This window comes from Natrix helvetica (genome assembly GCF_964273705.1).
Source record: "Natrix helvetica genome assembly, chromosome: 16".
Classification (NCBI taxonomy): domain Eukaryota; kingdom Metazoa; phylum Chordata; class Lepidosauria; order Squamata; family Natricidae; genus Natrix; species Natrix helvetica.
The window spans coordinates 8060214-8076933 of record NC_138563.1 but is presented as its reverse complement, the minus strand read 5'-3'; the positions used below and the strand labels follow the sequence as shown (position 1 = coordinate 8076933).

Below are 16720 nucleotides of genomic sequence, written 5' to 3'. Positions count from 1 at the left end.
CTATTCCTATTCCTATTCTATTCCATTTCATTTCATTCCATTTCTATTTCTATTTCTATTTCTATTCTGTTCCATTCCATTCCATTCCATATGTCTGGGAGAAGAGGAGGCCATGACTCACTGCAGGAGAAAACATTCATTCATTCTTGCACGCTTAAGAAACTGAAGCTGAGTTCCAATTCTAACGCCTGTCCCCAGTTGCACAGTTTTCATAAAGCCCCTTTGGAATTACGATCATGGGATTTGGCTCAGGTCCGAAGCAGCCTTCCTCACGGTCCAGAAGATGCTACTCCTCCAGCTGCAGCAGAGTCTGCTTTCTCCGCTACCAAGATGCTAGAGAAGGCCGTATCTTCCTTTGCTCCGCTTTGAGGATGGTGGGGGAGATTGGAGGGGCTGAGAGGCAGGACCTCCAGCGCCCCTTCCTCCCAGACCTTGTGGGAGGAGAACAGCTGGTAGGAGGCGATGGAGGACAGCCTGCGGAAGGTATCCTTCATCGCTTCTTGGAACTCCCGGCGGATGAGACAGTAGAAAATAGGGTTGAGGCAGCTGTTGACGTGAGCCAAGCAAGTGGTCAGCGGGAAGACGTAAGTGTGGAGGTAGTGGAAGGTGTCGTCCATGGGCAGAGCCCCGAATTTCACCAGAACGCCCCAGAGAGTGACCACGTGGTTAGGGACCCAGCAGACAAAGAAGCAGCTGACCACTAGGCGGACGGTGGAGGCAACTTGGTTATGCCGCGTTGGGCTGCGGCTGGGAAGGTGGTGACGTTTGAGGAACTGGAGGAGCCGGAGGTAGGAAGTCAAGATGACCACCAAAGGGATGACAAAGGCGAAGACCACCCTCTGGAGCTGGTAGATCCCCAAGTGATACGGGCTGGGGAATTGGAAGAGGCAGAGTTCCACCCCAGCAATCCGTTCCACTCGGGCGTAGATGGTTGTCGGCACGGTGGCTCCCACTGCCACGGCCCAAAGGCCGGCCGTGATGCACTTGGTCGCTCGGGGTGTCATCCTGAGCCCTTCCTTCATCGCGGAGACTACCGACCAGTAGCGGCTGACCGCCATGGCGGTGAGCAAGAAGACGTTGGCATAGATGCTGAGGAGGGTCAGGGAAGGGACGACTTTGCACATGGCGTGGCCGAAGGGCCACTGGAAATCCAGCGCCACCTCTGTGGCCCAGAAAGGCAGCATTAGGGAGAACTGGAAGTCGGCGGCGGCGAGCCCAAAGACCATGATGTTGATGGTGGCCACAGACCTCTCCTTCTGGATCCAGATCAGGTACATCACCAGGCTGTTTCCCAAGAGGCCCGCCGCGCACACCAACAGGTAGACCGTGGTGATGAAGATCCGTAGGCCAAATGAAACCTCCGGCGAGACCAAGGCGACGTCATTGCTGAACAAGTCCAATGTCCCCATCGGGGTGCCGTTTGCGACACTGACATTCCCAGCGGGATCCCCAAGCCCGTTCACGGTCATCTTGGGAGCCGAAACGGATTCCCTGAAAGGTGTTTTATCACAGGCCCTCTGATCATCGCACAGCTGACGCTGGGATGAAGCTGTCGTATTTTCCCAAGAAAGTATCTGTTCAGATCTTCCAGAAGGAGACTCTCTCCGGAGCGGCCCGCCTGCCTCGCTTGCAAGGAAATCGGAGGCGTGAGCACAAGGAGAGCAATAGCCCTTAGACTTATATCCCGCTTCACTGGGCTTCACAGCCCTCTCTCAGCGGTTTACAGAGTCAGCGTCTTGCCCCCAACCTGAGCAGAGTGGCGTGTTCTTCGCAAGCCCCGGCCTCTGGGACCTCGCGAAAGGCCCGCAGGAGACCCTGCTCGCTGACGGGCGGACGGGAGCCGGCCCTTTTGCGAAGGCTGGCAAAGAGCTTGTGGCCTCGGTGGCAAAGGTGGGAGGGCAGGAAGCAATCCAGCTTCTCTCTAGGAAGGAAGGAAGGAAAAACAAAAATGAAAGAAGAACAGAAGTTACCCCTTGGCCAGCGGTTCCCAGTTCTTGCTCCCCCTCCCTGCTTTCAGAAGAGAACAGAATCGATAGAGGTAGTCCTCGACTTACGACCACAGCTGAGCCCAACATGTCTGTTGTTAAGTCAGACATTTGTTTAATGAATTTTGCCCCATTTTATGTTCTTTCTTGCCTCCGTTGTTAAGTGAATCACCCCTGTTGTTAAGTTAGCAACAGCACTTAGACTTATATCCCGCTTCATGGTGCCCTCTCTAAGTGGTTTACAGAGTCAGCCTTTTGCCCCCAACCATCTGGGTCCTCATTTTACCCACCTCGGAAGGACAGAAGGCTGAGTCAACCTTAAGCCTGGTCAGATTTGATCTGCCAAACTGCTGACAGCCAGTAATCCTGGGGAAGGAAGGAAGGAAAGAAGGAAGGAAGGAAGGAAGGAAGGAAGGAAGGAAGGAAGGAAGGAAGGAAGGAAGGAAGGGGAGAGGAAGGAAGGAAGGAAGGAAGGGGAGAGGAAGGAAGGAAGGAAGGAATGGGAGAGGAAGAGAGGAAGGAAGGAAGGAAGGAAGGAAAATAGCAATAACAGACTTATATACTGCTTCACAGTGCTTTGCAGCCCTCTCTAAGGAAAGAGGGAGGGAGAGAAGGAGGAAGGAAGGAAGGAAGGAAGGAAGGAAGGAAGGAAGGAAGGAAGGAAGGAAGGAAGGGCAATAGCAGTAGCACTTGACTTATATCCCGCTTCACAGTGCTTTCCAGCCCTCTCTAAGCGGTTTACAGAGTCTTCCTCTTGCCCCCCCCAACAATCTGGGTCCTCATTTTACCCACCTCGGAAGGAGGGAAGGCTGAGTCAACTTTCGACCTGGTGAGATTCGATCTGTCAAACTGCTGTCAGCCGGTGATCAGCAGAAGTAGCCTGCAGTTATTGCACTCTTAACCACTGCGCCCCGCAGGCTCAAGGGTGCTGCTTCCAGGCCTCCAGTCTTCTCTTCCTTTTCACCCTTTTGATAAAAAAACAAAACCCAAGAAACTCCAGCTTTTAGCTTTCCTTTCAGTATCCAAATCCTCGCTGGAGCCGAAGCCGAGGACTTGCTGGAAAAAAGAGAAAGGGACCGTCAATCTGAGTCCGGGACTCGCTCGCCACACCTCGCTTGAGACCAAGGACGGCCTTTCTGCCAAGTGGGCAGGGCAAGGGAACTGCTTGTCCTTGCCTGGCACGCCCGTGGCACTCCCCTGATCTCCAACTGGACAGGCAAGCCGTTAATGGAGCGAGCTTCGGGACGCTAACCTGAAGCAAATATTTTCTAGGCGGGTTGATGCTGGCTACAGGTTGGTGCACAATCTGTTGTTATGACGTATGCCGGCGAAACACAAGACACTAACCTCACAATCGATACCGAAGCTACGAGTGGTGCAAAAGGAGATGTACGCTTGGCATCCCAAGACAAGATAGCAAGACCTCCATGTGGATTAGACCAGGGGTCACCAATCTTTCAGACCTCAGGGACCACTAAATTCATAATTTTAAATCCCAGGGACCACTAATACGATCTGCGTAATGACCGGGTGGATGGGTGTGGCCAACTTGATGTTTCTCAAGGTATTCCAAGCCCCCGAAGGCCAGAGAAGGAAGAATGGATGGAAACTGATCCAGGAGAGATTCAACCTGCAAATAAGGAGGAATTTTCTGACGGGGAGAACAATCAACCCATGGAGCAGATGTTGCCTTCGGAAGTTGTGGGAGCTTCATCCCTGGAGGCTTTCAAGAAGAGACTGGACTGCCATCTGTCATAAATGGTGTAGGGTCTCCTGCTTGGGCGGGAGATTGGACTAGATGACCTCCAAGGTCCCTTCCAACTCTGTTAATCTGTAAGAAACCAGATGCTGCCTTTAACCCAACAACTTCCATATTCTAGCCTCACTTCTTCTCTTGAATTTCCAATGGTTTTTTTTCTTTTCGTTCATGTTCATTCCACGTGAATCATATACAATTTACTTTCCACCAATGCTTTAATTTTCTCAATCTTAGCTTTTTAGGATTGTAACCAATTTTAGAAATAAAAGTCCCATTTTTTAATTAAATGGAATATACTGGGCTGCTTCTTCCTTTAGCGTGTTGAATAGCACCCTCTAGTGGTTAAAGAGAATAAGGTAAAGGTTCCCCTTGCACATATCTGCTAATCGTTCCAGAGTCCTGACTCTAGGGGGCGCTGCTCATCTCCTTTTCAAAGCCCAAGAGCCAGCGCTGTCCAAAGACGTCTCCGTGGTCATGTGGCCGGCATGACTCAATGCCAAAGGCGCACGGAAGGCTGTTCCCTTCCCACCAAAGATGGTTCCTATATTTCTACTTGCATTTTTTACCTGCTTTCGAACTGCTAGGTTGGCAGAAGCTGGGACCAGTCACGGGAGCTCACTCCGTTACGCGGCGTTTGGGATTCAAACTGCCAAACTTCCAACCTTTCTGATCGACAAGCTCAGTTATAATGTGGAATTGGCTAAGTGGGAAAAACTTTGGATATTTAATCGGAAACTAACAATGGCTACGGCGTATAAGAAAATCTTTATAAGATGTTCTACAGATGGCATCTCCCCCCAGCACGGCTCTCCAAAATGTTTAAAAATCTGGCCCCAAATTGTTGGAAGTGTAAAAAAACACCAGGCACTTTTTATCATATGTGGTGGACATGCAATGAGGCAAAAAGATATTGGAAAATGATTCAATCATGGTTGGAGCATGTACTAACTGCGGCTCGCATAACCTATGCACAATATTGGAAAAAAGAAAATACACCATGAGAGCCAGATATAATCAGAAAAAATTTGGCCTGTGTAGAAGCTGATAGGCTCACTCTTGAACTTAAAAATAAAGGGGAATCAGAATATTCTGAAGTCTGGAACTGATTTTATGATTGGTATAAGACAAGGTGACAAGACTGGAACAAACTGTAAATACTGTGATTGGACAGAAGGATAGATAATGCACTAAGTAGGCTAATAATCAATGGATGAGACTAATTGCATATAATGTGATTGTATGGTCACTTTGACTTCACGGTACTGCATTGTTTTAAATGTAAAAATAATAAAAATATATTTTTAAAAAATGAAATTTCTCCTTAGTTCTAAGTTGCTTCTCTCCTTGATTAGTTTCCACCCATTGCTTCTTGTTCTTCCCTCAGGTGCCTTGGAGAATAGTTTGACTCCCTCTTCTTTGGGGCAACCCCTGAGATACTGGAAGACTGCTATCCTGTCTCCCCTGGTCCTTCTTTTCATTAAACTAGACATACCCAATTCCTGCAACCGTCTTCATATGTTTTAGCCTCCAGGCCCCTAATCCTCTCTGTTGCTCTTCTCTGCACTCCTGTTTTCTTGAACAAGCCATAGTGTCACCGTGCTGTGGGTGTGAAAATTGGAAGGCTGGGTGGGATTTAGAGAAGAAAGGAATACACGCCTGGACATACGTGATGATAGCTTTATTAAGACTAACCGAATTAACAAAATCTTGATTCGTCTTCCCGAAGAGGATAGAAAAGAGGACGGAATTGAGGAGTGAGACAAAGGGACCCCATGTATGTCATGGAACAATTCCAGAAACTCAGAAAAGGTGAATTTGGACTTCAATGAACCATTTCATTCATGATTTGCAAACGGCCATCCATGGGATCTTGATTGGAAGAAACCAGGCTGCACCCATGAGGTTTCTTGGCAGCTGGACCCACGTTCAGAAGGATTTGCCCACGTTGTTCTCGGCCCGTGAGGTCCACCTCAGTCATCCAGATTAGAAACAGCTCGAGCTCAACACCTCCATCTCCTTCAGCCAAGGACGGGACCAGACCTGAAAGTTGCAGGTCAGTTTCTGGAAGGGAACAAAAGAGAAAAACCCAGAGAGTCAGTGCTTAAAGTAGGTTTCGTTAAAAATCTTGGAAACAAATTGAATGTGCTGACAAAAATGCTGTCCATTCTGACCCAAAAAGCAGGAGGCAGAGAGAGTCCTGGTCCCGACAAACCCCCTTTTATTGAACGAATGGGAATTCCTCTCCTTCACCGTCAGCCAAGGCCTGGTAAACAGTCTTTCAAAGGAAGATTTATGGCCACAGACCTTATCTAGCTTGGAGAGCTGCCATGTCAATATTTTCCCAAATGAGGCGCTGTGCAAGGAAAGACTCTGGGCACACAGTCTCTGGGATTCACGGACAGATCTTCACACTCCTGAAATGAACTAACGAATTATTGGACCATAAGGAAGGCTGAGCGCCAAAGAATGGAGGCCTTTGAACTCTGGTGCTGGAGAAGAAGACTCCTGCATTGAGTCCCTTGGACTGCAAGGCCATCCAACCGGTCAGTCCTAGAGGAGATCAACCCTGGCTGCTCTTTAGAAGGCCAGATCCTGAAGAGGAAACTCAAAGACTTTGGCCACCTAAGGAGAAGGAAGAAGGACTCCCTGGAGAAGAGCCTCATGCTGGGAACGATGGAGGGCAAAAGAAGAAGAAGGAGACGGCAGAGAAGGAGATGGCTGGATGGAGTCACGGAAGCAGTTGGTGTGAGCTTCAATGGACTCCGGGGGATGGTAGATGAGAGGAAGGCCTGGAGGAACGTGGTCCAAACTTGGTTTAGAGAAGTGGTTGCTAAGCTGAGACGAGGCAGACTTCCTCAATCCAGCTGCAAAAATAGAACCAGCATTTTGGCATCTAATCTCACCTCTTGCTCATCACGTGGCGCCAGCTCACATTTCTGGATCTCGCTGAAGGGCATTGGCCCACTGCTCTTTTCACACACGGTTTTCCCCACTTCCACCGTAAGATAGTATTTCATGCCTGAAACCACCTGGATTTTAAAAATAGGTACCATGAGAATTAGGTAATTACAGCAAAAAGTAAGAAGGATACATACCTTATGAACCCTGCTTAATTTCATCAGTTGCAACCTTGGAAGGATTATGTACCCTGTTTTCCCGAAAATAAGACTTCCCTGGATAATAAGCCCTCCCCAAAAATATTGGAGGACAGCAGCAGCCATGAGGTGACCACGCTCGCCGCCTCCTGCACCTCAAAAAGAATACGACCTCCCCAAAAATAAGGCCAAGTGCTTATTTCAGGGGTCAAAAGAAAAGAAGACCCTGTCTTATTTTCGGGGAAGTAAGGTAGTTTGAGAGCAAGAAGATCAGTTCAGCAGGAAATATTCTGTTATCAAACAGACCGTTTACAATTTTCAGTTTACAATTTTCTCAAGACACTTTAGAGCAGAGGTCCCCAAACTTGGCAACTTTAAGACTTGTGGACTTCAACTCCCTGCTGGCTGGAGAATCCCGGGAGTTGAAGTCCGTCCCTGCAACCCCTACCCCTAAACCTCCTCCAGCCCCCACCCTCCATTATCCCCTCCATCGTTTCCAGAGCTCTTTCCCAAAACCAGTGCATTGATGACGTTATCTAGCTTGGTAATGAAATGTCTTCAAGGAAAGAATCAAGCTCAGGGCCTATCAAGGACCCCAGCGACCCACTGAGGCTGCCCACCTACCCCGATTGTATCAGGGACACACATACCTGGGCCTCTGCCTTCATAATTCTCAGCTCCTTGAAATAGTTGGCGTTTTGGCTGCCCTCGTTGTATTGCTGCACGGCAAAGGCGGCGGCTTCCTTCACCCCCTCACTTGTGACGTCCTCGGGGAAAAGGCCCCCAGGTATTCCCACCTCCGCCAGCAGCATCGAGGGCAGCAGCAGGAGGGAGCAGAGGAGGAAGAGAGGGCAAGGCAGCTGGGAGCGCGCCATGAGGCTGGTGAGAGAGCAGAGAGAGAGACTGGCAAGGGCACAAGTAGAGCAAGCAGTCAACCCCGACAGTCGCACTGAACCAACCTGGCACGGTGGGCACAGATATAGTCCAGGGAGGGCAGCGAAGCCTGGGAATGTTTGCAGATCGTTATCTGACTCTTATTTGCCCATCATGATTTGCCCAGAGATCAAATATGAATTATTAAGTCAATAATGGGGAGATAAGAGCTGTGTTCATATGACCTGCTGATCCAACCCTGATATCGCCAACACACCCAACCCATAACCCCATTCCACCTCTTTTGCTGCCTTAACTGAGATTAGACTAACCATCCTGCACCCTGGTGAGTTGCTAGCCAGTTCACTACCAGTTCGCTCGTGCTCGCCTGCCCGCTCATGGGCAACGCTTCTGCGCATGGGCAGATGCGTCCGGACGGGTGGGCGAAGCCTCCCGCTGCCCCCACTACCGGTTCGGCTGAAGTGGGACAAACCAGGATCAACTCACCTCTGATTCTGCATGGTTTACATTTTACAACAATCCAACGTAACACATCTAATAGTCCATGGCAGTGCTTACACTAATTCACAGTAGTGAGCAGGGGGGTTGGACTAGAAGACCTCCAAGTTCCCTTCCAGCTCTATTCTGGCAAAGTCCCTGTAGATATTATTGCCTGATATTATTGATGGGCTGGCTGCTAAAATAAAGCAAGATCATGGCACACACTTGAAAGTAAATCAGGAAGACTGTAATTGGGGAAGGGTCTGTCTGCCAAGAACAAAGAATGCCAAAATATCGGCAAATACATCCCCAAAATGTTGGAAATGCGAATCAATACATGGAACATACTATCATCTATGGCGGACCTGTGAGGAGGCTAAAAAGTTTTGGAAAAAGATCCAAAAGTGGCTGGAGGCAATAACGGGATTTAAAATAGATTGGAAACTGGAAATTTTCTTATTAGGATTACTCCCTACAAAATACAAAAAAGAAATCCAGTACTTAATATTGCATATAATAACGGCGGCAAGGATTGCCTATGCCCAGAAATGGAAAAACAAGCTAACCCCAAGTGAAGAGGAAATAATAACAAAGGTGATGGACTGTGCCGAAATGGACAAACTAACTAAAGAAATCCAGGGAAAAGAAGAATCAGAATTCTATCAGATATGGGATAAATGGTATAGGTGGATGGAGGAAAGAAATAGGAATCCTAGGCGATAAATAAACAGAATGTGGTAGCTCTTATAGATTGCTGTCGGTGTTAAAATGTTTCTCCATTGAATAATATAAATACAAATGATTTTTGATAAAAGTACTTTCAAACAAATGTAGCTAAAGGAGAATGTGGGTATCGTCTTTGATTTAAAACGCACAATTTAATGTGAATGAAGTATAAAAAATGATTGTAGTAATGCACAGAACTCAAATGTAACCAATTGACATGCTAGCTGGCAGTTGTATTGAAGAGTGTTTTGTGTGTGTGTTATTCGTCTAATTAAAACAATTTAAAAAAAAAGAATGCTTATCAACAGGAAATATGCATGTGTAAAGCTTGCAGCAATTATGGGTAGTTAGAAAGTTGAGAAAAGTAACAAGAATTAGACAACTTGCAGAGCTAAAATAGAGAAAGCCTGCAGCAAATGAAATTTCTATTAGATAACTCCTGGGGCATTCATTAGCCAAGGTTTAGGAATGGAACAGCTATGGACCAATGGAGCAAATTGTAGAATTGTTACTAAAATGTTTACTAGATGTTATTTCTTGTTATCTCACCTTCACCCACCTTCTCCTTTAGTGAAAATGTATAAAGCTCACTTAATCCTTTGTTCTGGGTTCTTGGCCTTATTGACCAGGAAGACTTTTCCTTGGAGTTCTCCCATAAAAAGCAATCAGAAAACCTGCACCTCGTCTCTGGCGTCCATCATTGGCTTCGGCACCAGGCTCAGACCCGAATTGGGGACAACAATCTTGTCCCCCATCGCCAAAATGGTGTGTGTGGGGTGGTGGTATTAGGAAGCTTTGATTAAACGTGAAATAGCCGGTGGAACATGAAACCATGAAATGTGAAACAGCCTGTGATGGAAGAAGGAGGATCTGAGTTCCTGAAAACATCCCTGGTGAATTGGGTGGATGGTGCCACTTCTGGGTTAACACTTGTGAAATAGGCATATTGGCCTCTTTCCGTCTCAAAGGACGATGGGATCGTGCTCTGGAAAGAGGTCTTAACGCAGCATCTGGTGTGGCTAAGAAGCCCAATTGGGGAGTGGCGATCCCTTCCGCACGGAGGGCAGATGCATTCTGTCCCCTGCCCAGCGCCCAGATTTCGTTGGTTCCGGGACGGCCTCCTTGCCTCGGCAAGCATCTCTCCGAATTGGAGAAGGCCATGCTGTGTCTTTAGCCTCCAAGCTGAACTATCAGAGGTCAAAGTTTCCCAGCTCTTCATGTCCATTCCCAAGGCCTTTAGATCCCTCTTGCAGATATCCCAGTAAGGCAGCTGTGGTCCCCCTCTGGGGCGCTTTCCCTGCACTAATTCTCCGTAGAGGAATCCGACCATCGGCCATTCTCACAACATGCCCAAGCCAGCGTAGACGTCGCTCTTCCAATACTGTGGAGATGCTAGACATTCCAGCACGTTCCAAGACTCCTCTCTTTGGGACTTTGCCATGCCAGGAGATGCCAAGGATACATCGGAGACAGCACCTATGGAAGGTGTTCCACTCTCTCTCCTGCCAACATAAAGGCTCCAGGACTCCCTGCAGTAGAGGAATAGGCATGTCCTAAATAAATCAGTAAAAAGTCAGTAAAACCAATTCAATATCCCCCTTATTGTGGATTTACTATTAGAGCTGGGGTCTTTCTCCAGAGAGGTGGGGGGGAGACCTTCCTTCATAAAAAGAAGATCCATTTTGTGCGTCATTTTGGCAGAAAATGGCAGCACCGAGAGCCAGAATGAGTTTCCTACAGCATCTTGAGCCAAGTCATGGCATACATAGAATCCTTTCCAAGTTCCGGGCACGAATCACAGTATTAGGAAAGAAAAGAGCCATTGGCAACTTCAAATATTGTTATCAAGGTATTTTATCATCCAATATTGCCCGAATAACACACTGGAATGATAAATATTGCCTAAGAAGTATCTAATAGTAAGTACAGGGCGCTTGCTATGATTTACCCCCACCTGACCTGCTTTATGACCATGATTGATGGGAAATTGGAGGAGTCTTACAATCCTTGCCAAGTTTCAGGCACAAATTACAGAAGTGGAAAAGGCCATTGACAACTTCAAATATTGCGTTAATCAACATATTTTAACATCAAATATTGTCCAAGTGAGAAATATTGGAATGATAAACATTACCTAAGGCGTACTTAAATTTAAAAGTTCACAATTATTGGTTCAGGCCAAACCCCTGTGATTTCCCCCTACCTGCATCAGGTGTGTGATCCTGCCCGAGGTGAAATTGAAGGCACCATCCTTCAGCAACCTTAGAACTGTGAGGGGGGTACATGTTGCTGGCCCCCAGCAGCCCAAAGCTCAGGAGGAGAGAGCTGTCGGTGGGGGGGGGGAGTGCTTTTGCTTATCTTCATTTTGGGGGAAACTTCAACTTTGGTTTATCCCTTTGGAGTGAGATTCAAAGGGAGAGCAGATGATGTCATAGAAGTCCTCTGAAATTCATTGTTCGTCTTTAGAGGAATTGATTTCAATTCCCACCATCCCTTGACGAATGTATCTTGTCTTTTTATGCACACTGAGAGCTTATGCATCAGACAGATTCCTTGTGTGTCCAATCCCACTTGGCCAATAAAGAATTCTATTCTGCTCCTATTCTATGCTTCTCCTATTCTGTTCTGTTCTGTTCTGTTCTGTTCTGTTCTGTTCTGTTCTATTCTATTCTATTCTATTCCATTCTATTCCATTCCTAATCTATTCTATTCCATATTTATTATTTTATTCCTATTCTATTCTGTTCCATTCCATTCCATTCTAATTTCTATTCTATTCTATCCTATTCTAATCCTATCATATTCTAATCTGTTCCATTTTTACTATTCTATTCAATTATTATTTCTATTCTATTCTTAATTCCATTCCATTCCATTCTATTCTATTATTATGTCTATTCTATTCTACTCTATTATTATTTCTGTTCTATTCTATTCTTAATTCCATTCCATTCTATTCTATTCAATTATTATTTCTGTTCTATTCCATTCCATATTTACTATTTTATGCCTATTCCTATTCCATTCCATTCCATTCTATTCTAATTTCTATTCTATTCTATTCTATTCTATTCTATTCTATTCTATTCTATTCTATTCTAATCCTATCCAATTCTAGTTATTATCTAGCTATTCTGGAACAGCTTGGCACCAAAAATCTTGGGCGCTTCATCACTGGAGGTTTTAAAGAAGAGATTGGACAATCCTTTGTCTGAAATGGTACATGGTCTCCTGCTTGAGTAGGGGGCTGGACTAGAAGACCTCCAAAGTCCCTTCCAGCTCTGTTCCGATTGATTTCTTAGCCTGCATAGTCCTGCTTTTCAAGAGTAGGTTTTCCTCTTCTCCTTTTCTTTCCCTTCCTGGAACAAACAAACAACCAACCAGAATAGAGCTGGAAGGGAACTTGGAGGTCTTCTAGTCCAACCCCCCCCCCCCGCTCACTACTGTGAATTAGGATAAGCACTACCATGGATTATTAGATGTGTTACGTTGGATTGTTGTAAAATGTAAACCATGCAGAATCAGAGTGAGTTGATCCTGATTCGTCCCAGTTCAGCCAAACCGGTAGTGGGGGTTGCAGGAGGCTGCCCATGCGCAGAAGCGTTGCCCATGAGCGGGCAGGCGAGCACGAGCGAACTGGTAGTGAACTGGCTAGCAACTCACCAGGGTGTAGGATGGTTAGTCTAATCTCAGTTAAGGCAGCAAAAGAGGCGGAATGGGGTTAAGCGCTGGGTGGGTTGGCGATATCAGAGTTGGATCAGCAGGTCATATGAATGCAGCTCTTATCTCCCCATTATTGACTTAATAATTCACATTTGGTCCCTGGGCAAATCATGATGGGGAAATAAGAGTCAGATAACAATATGCAAACGTTCCCAGGCTTCGCCGCCCTCCCTGGACTATATCTGTGCCCACCGTGCCAGGTTGGTTCAGTGCGACTGTCGGGGTTGACTGCTTGCTCTACTTGTGCCCTTGCCAGTCTCTCTCTCTGCTCTCTCACCAGCCTCATGGTGCGCTCCCAGCTTCCTTGCCCTCTCCTCCTCCTCTGCTCCCTCCTGCTGCTGCCCTCGCTGCTGCTGGTGGAGGTGGGGGGCCTTCTCCCCCCATGCCTGTCACAAATGAGGGGGTGAAGGAAGCCGCCGCCTTTGCCCTGGAGGAATACAACGAGGGCAGCCAAAACCCCAACTATTTCAAGGAGCTGAAAATTGTGAAGGCAGAGTCCCAGGTATGTGTGTCCCTGACACAATCGGGGTAGGTGGGCAGCCTCAGTGGGTCGGTGGGGTCCTTGATAGTTCCCGAGCTTGATTCTTTTCTTGAAGACGTTACATTACCAAGCTAGATAACGTCATCAATGCACTGGTTTTGGGAAAGGGCTCTGGAAACGATGGAGAGGATAATGGAGGGTGGGGGCTGGAGGAGGTTTAGGGGTAGGGGTTGCAGGGACGGACTTCAACTCCCGGGATTCTCCAGCCAGCAGGGAGTTGAAGTCCACAAGTCTTAAAGTTGCCAAGTTTGGGGACCTCTGCTCTAAAGTGTCTTGAGAAAATTGTAAACTGTCTGTTTGGTAACAGAATATTTCTGTTACCAAAGAGATCTTCTTGCTCTCAAACTACCTTACTTCCCCGAAAAAAAGACAGGGTCTTCTTTTCTTTTGACCCCCCGAAATAAGCACTTGGCCTTATTTTTGGGGGAGGTCTTATTCTTTTTGAGGTGCAGGAGGCGGCGAGCGTGGTCACCTCATGGCTGCTGCTATGTTGCAGTATTTTTGGTGAGGGCTTATTATCCAGCGAAGTCTTATTTTCAGGAAAACAGGGTATATAATCCTTCCAAGGTTGCAACTGATGACATTAAGCACCGTTCAGTAGGCATGTATCCTTCTTACCTTTGCTGGGATTCCCTAAATCCAGGTGGTTGAAGGCGTATTTAATTATTTAACTGTTTTATATATGTATTTTATAACGCATTTTAGTGACTGTACACCGCCCTGAGTCCCTTTCGGGAGAAGGGGCGGTCTATAAATACGAATAATAAATAAATAAATAAATAAATAAATAAATAAATAAATGAGATACTATCTGACTGTGGAAGTGGGGAAAACCATACATTCACATTATACGCAATTAGTCTCAACCATTAACTATTAGCCTACTTAGTGCATTATCTATCCTTCTGTCCAATCACAGGATTTACAGTTTGTTCCAGCCTTGTCACCTTGTCTTATACCAATCATAAAATCTGTTCCAGACTTCAGAATATTTTGATTCCCCTTTTATTTTTAAGTTCAAGAGTGAGCCTATCTGCTTCTGCACAGGCCAAATTTTTTCTGATTATATCTGGCTCTGATGGTGTATTTTCTTTTTTCCAATATTGTGCATAAGTTATGCGAGCCGCAGTTAGTAGATGTATATTTAGATAAAGTGTTGCTTTCTTAAACCCCTCCGGTATTATGCCTAGGAGAAAAATTTCTGGTTTGAACAAAACGTTTTCTCCCACCATTTGCTTGAATCATTTTCCAATTTTATTTTTTTTTGCCCCATTGCACGTCCACCACATATGATAAAAAGTGCCTGGTGTTTTTTTACACTTCCAACAATTTGGGGCCAGATTTTTAAACATTTTGGAGAGCCGTGCTGGGGTAGATGCCATCTGCAGACCATCTTATAAAGATTTTCTTTATACGCTGCAGCCATTGTTAGTTTCTGATTAAATATCCAAAGTTTTTCCCACTTAGCCAATTCCACATTATAACCGAGCTTGTCGATCAGAAAGGTGGAAGTTTGGCAGTTTGAATCCCAAGCGCCGCGTAACGGAGTGAGCTCCCGTGACTTGTCCCAGCTTCTGCCAACCTAGCAGTTCGAAATTACGTAAAAAATGCAAGTAGAAATATAGGAACCACCTTTGGTGAGAATGGAACAGCCTTCCGTGCGCCTTCGGCATTGAATCATGCTGGCCACATGACTATGGAGACGTCTTTGGACAGCGCTGGCTCTTGGGCTTTGAAAAGGAGATGAGCACTGCCCCCTAGAGTCAGGACTCTGGAACGATTAGCAGATATGTGCAAGGGGAACCTTTACCTTATTCTCTTTAACCACTAAAGGGTGCTATTCAACACGCTAAAGGAAGAAGCAGCCCAGTATATTCCATCTAATTAAAAAATGGGACTTTTATTTTTAAAATTGATTACAATCCTAAGAAGCTAAGATTTAGAAAATTAAAGCATTGGTGGAAAGTAAATTGTATATGATTCACGTGGAATGAACATGAATGAAAAGAAAAAAAACATTGGAAATTCAAGATAAGAAGTGAGGGTAGAATATGGAAGTTGTTGGGTTAAAGGCAGAATCTGGTTTCTTACAGATTAAGAGAGTTGGAAGGGACCTTGGAGGTCATCTAGTCCAACCCCCCCACCCAAGCAGGAGACCCTACACCATTTCTGACAGATGGCAGTCCAGTCTCTTCTTGGAGGCCTCCAGGGATGAAACTCCCACAACTTCTGTCTTTTAGAATAACAGAGTTGGAAGGGACCTTGTCGGTTATCTAGTCCAACCCCCCACCCAAGCAGGAGACCCTACGCCATTTCTGACTGAGGGCAGCCTCCAGGGATGAAGCTCCCACAACTTCCGAAGGCAACGTCTGCTCCATGGGTTGATTGTTCTCCCCGTCAGAAAATTCCTCCTTATTTGCAGGTTGAATCTCTCCTGGATCAGTTTCCATCCATTCTTCCTTGTCTGGCCTTCAGGGGCTTTGGAGAACAGTCTGACCCCCTTCCTCTCTCGGGCAGCCCCCGAAATATTAGAAGATGCTCTCCTGTCTCCCCTGGTCCTTCTCTTTCATAAGACTAGCCAGGCCCAGTTCCTGTGACCGTTCTTCATGTTTTAGCCTCCAGTCCCCTCATCATCCTGGTTGCTCTTCTCTGCACTCTTTCTAGAGTCTCAATATCCTTTATAGATTAATGGAGTTGGAAGGGACCTTGCAGGTCATCTAGTCCAACCCAACCATTTCTGACAGAGGGCAGACCAGTCTCTTCTTGGAGGCCTCCAGGGATGAAACTCCCACAACTTCTGTCTTTTAGAATAACAGAGTTGGAAGGGACCTTGTCGGTTATCTAGTCCAACCCCCCACCCAAGCAGGAGACCCTACGCCATTTCTGACTGAGGGCAGCCTCCAGGGATGAAGCTCCCACAACTTCCGAAGGCAACGTCTGCTCCATGGGTTGATTGTTCTCCCCGTCAGAAAATTCCTCCTTATTTGCAGGTTGAATCTCTCCTGGATCAGTTTCCATCCATTCTTCCTTCTCTGGCCTTCGGGGGCTTGGAATCACTTGAGAAACATCAAGTTTGCCATGCCCACCCAGCCGGTCATTATGCAGATCGTATTAGTGGTCCCTGGGATTTAAAATTATGAATTTAGTGGTCCCTGAGGTCCGAAAGATTGGTGACCCCTGGTCTAATCCACCTGGAGGTCTTGCTATCTTGTGTTGGGATGCCAAGCGTGCATCTTCTTTTGCACCACTCGTAGCTTTGGTATCGATTGTGAGGTTAGTGTCTTGTGTTTCGCCGGCATACGTCATAACAACAGATTGTGCACCAACCTGTAGCCAGCATCAACCCGCCTAGAAAATATTTGTTTCAGGTTAGCGTCCCGAAGCTCGCTCCATTAACGGCTTGCCTGTCCAGTTGGTAAGAAGTTCAGTTAAGATGGTAGTCTTTCCGTCCTATACCTGATCTTTAAAACACACAGACACACACACACACCCAAAACAGTAGTGTGACCAAGGTATC

General features: G+C 46.5%; 3 protein-coding genes across 3 annotated transcripts in view; all 3 read right to left on the bottom strand.

The window, feature by feature from the left end:
• LOC309400166 (uncharacterized protein) overlaps nt 1-16720 on the bottom strand; it is a 189538-nt gene that overhangs the window by 110905 nt on the left and 61913 nt on the right. The gene's annotated exons all lie outside the window — the stretch shown is intronic.
• On the bottom strand, nt 205-2936 carry RXFP4 (relaxin family peptide/INSL5 receptor 4). The gene is made up of 2 exons (XM_081968561.1): nt 2778-2936; nt 205-1921 (listed from the first exon to the last, which is right to left on the bottom strand). The coding sequence occupies exon 2, from the start codon at nt 1467-1469 to the stop codon at nt 270-272; it is 1200 nt and encodes a 399-aa protein (XP_081824687.1). The 5' UTR covers nt 1470-1921; nt 2778-2936; the 3' UTR covers nt 205-269.
• LOC309400200 (cystatin-like) lies at nt 5408-7811 on the bottom strand. The gene is made up of 3 exons (XM_081968595.1): nt 7490-7811; nt 6648-6773; nt 5408-5805 (listed from the first exon to the last, which is right to left on the bottom strand). Exons 1-3 carry the CDS (start codon nt 7712-7714, stop codon nt 5728-5730), a joined length of 429 nt encoding a protein of 142 aa, XP_081824721.1. The 5' UTR covers nt 7715-7811; the 3' UTR covers nt 5408-5727.

What these genes read in the sequence shown, in the direction of transcription:
- RXFP4 (XM_081968561.1), bottom strand. Translation starts at nt 1,469, where the DNA reads ATGACCGTGAACGGGCTTGGGGATCCCGCTGGGAATGTCAGTGTCGCA.
- LOC309400200 (XM_081968595.1), bottom strand. Translation starts at nt 7,714, where the DNA reads ATGGCGCGCTCCCAGCTGCCTTGCCCTCTCTTCCTCCTCTGCTCCCTC. An exon ending in TTATGAAGGCAGAGGCCCAG is followed by an intron (nt 6,774 to 7,489) that starts GTATGTGTGTCC and finishes TTTAAAATCCAG; the next exon opens with GTGGTTTCAGGCATGAAATA. An exon ending in CGCCACGTGATGAGCAAGAG is followed by an intron (nt 5,806 to 6,647) that starts GTGAGATTAGAT and finishes GTTCCCTTCCAG; the next exon opens with AAACTGACCTGCAACTTTCA.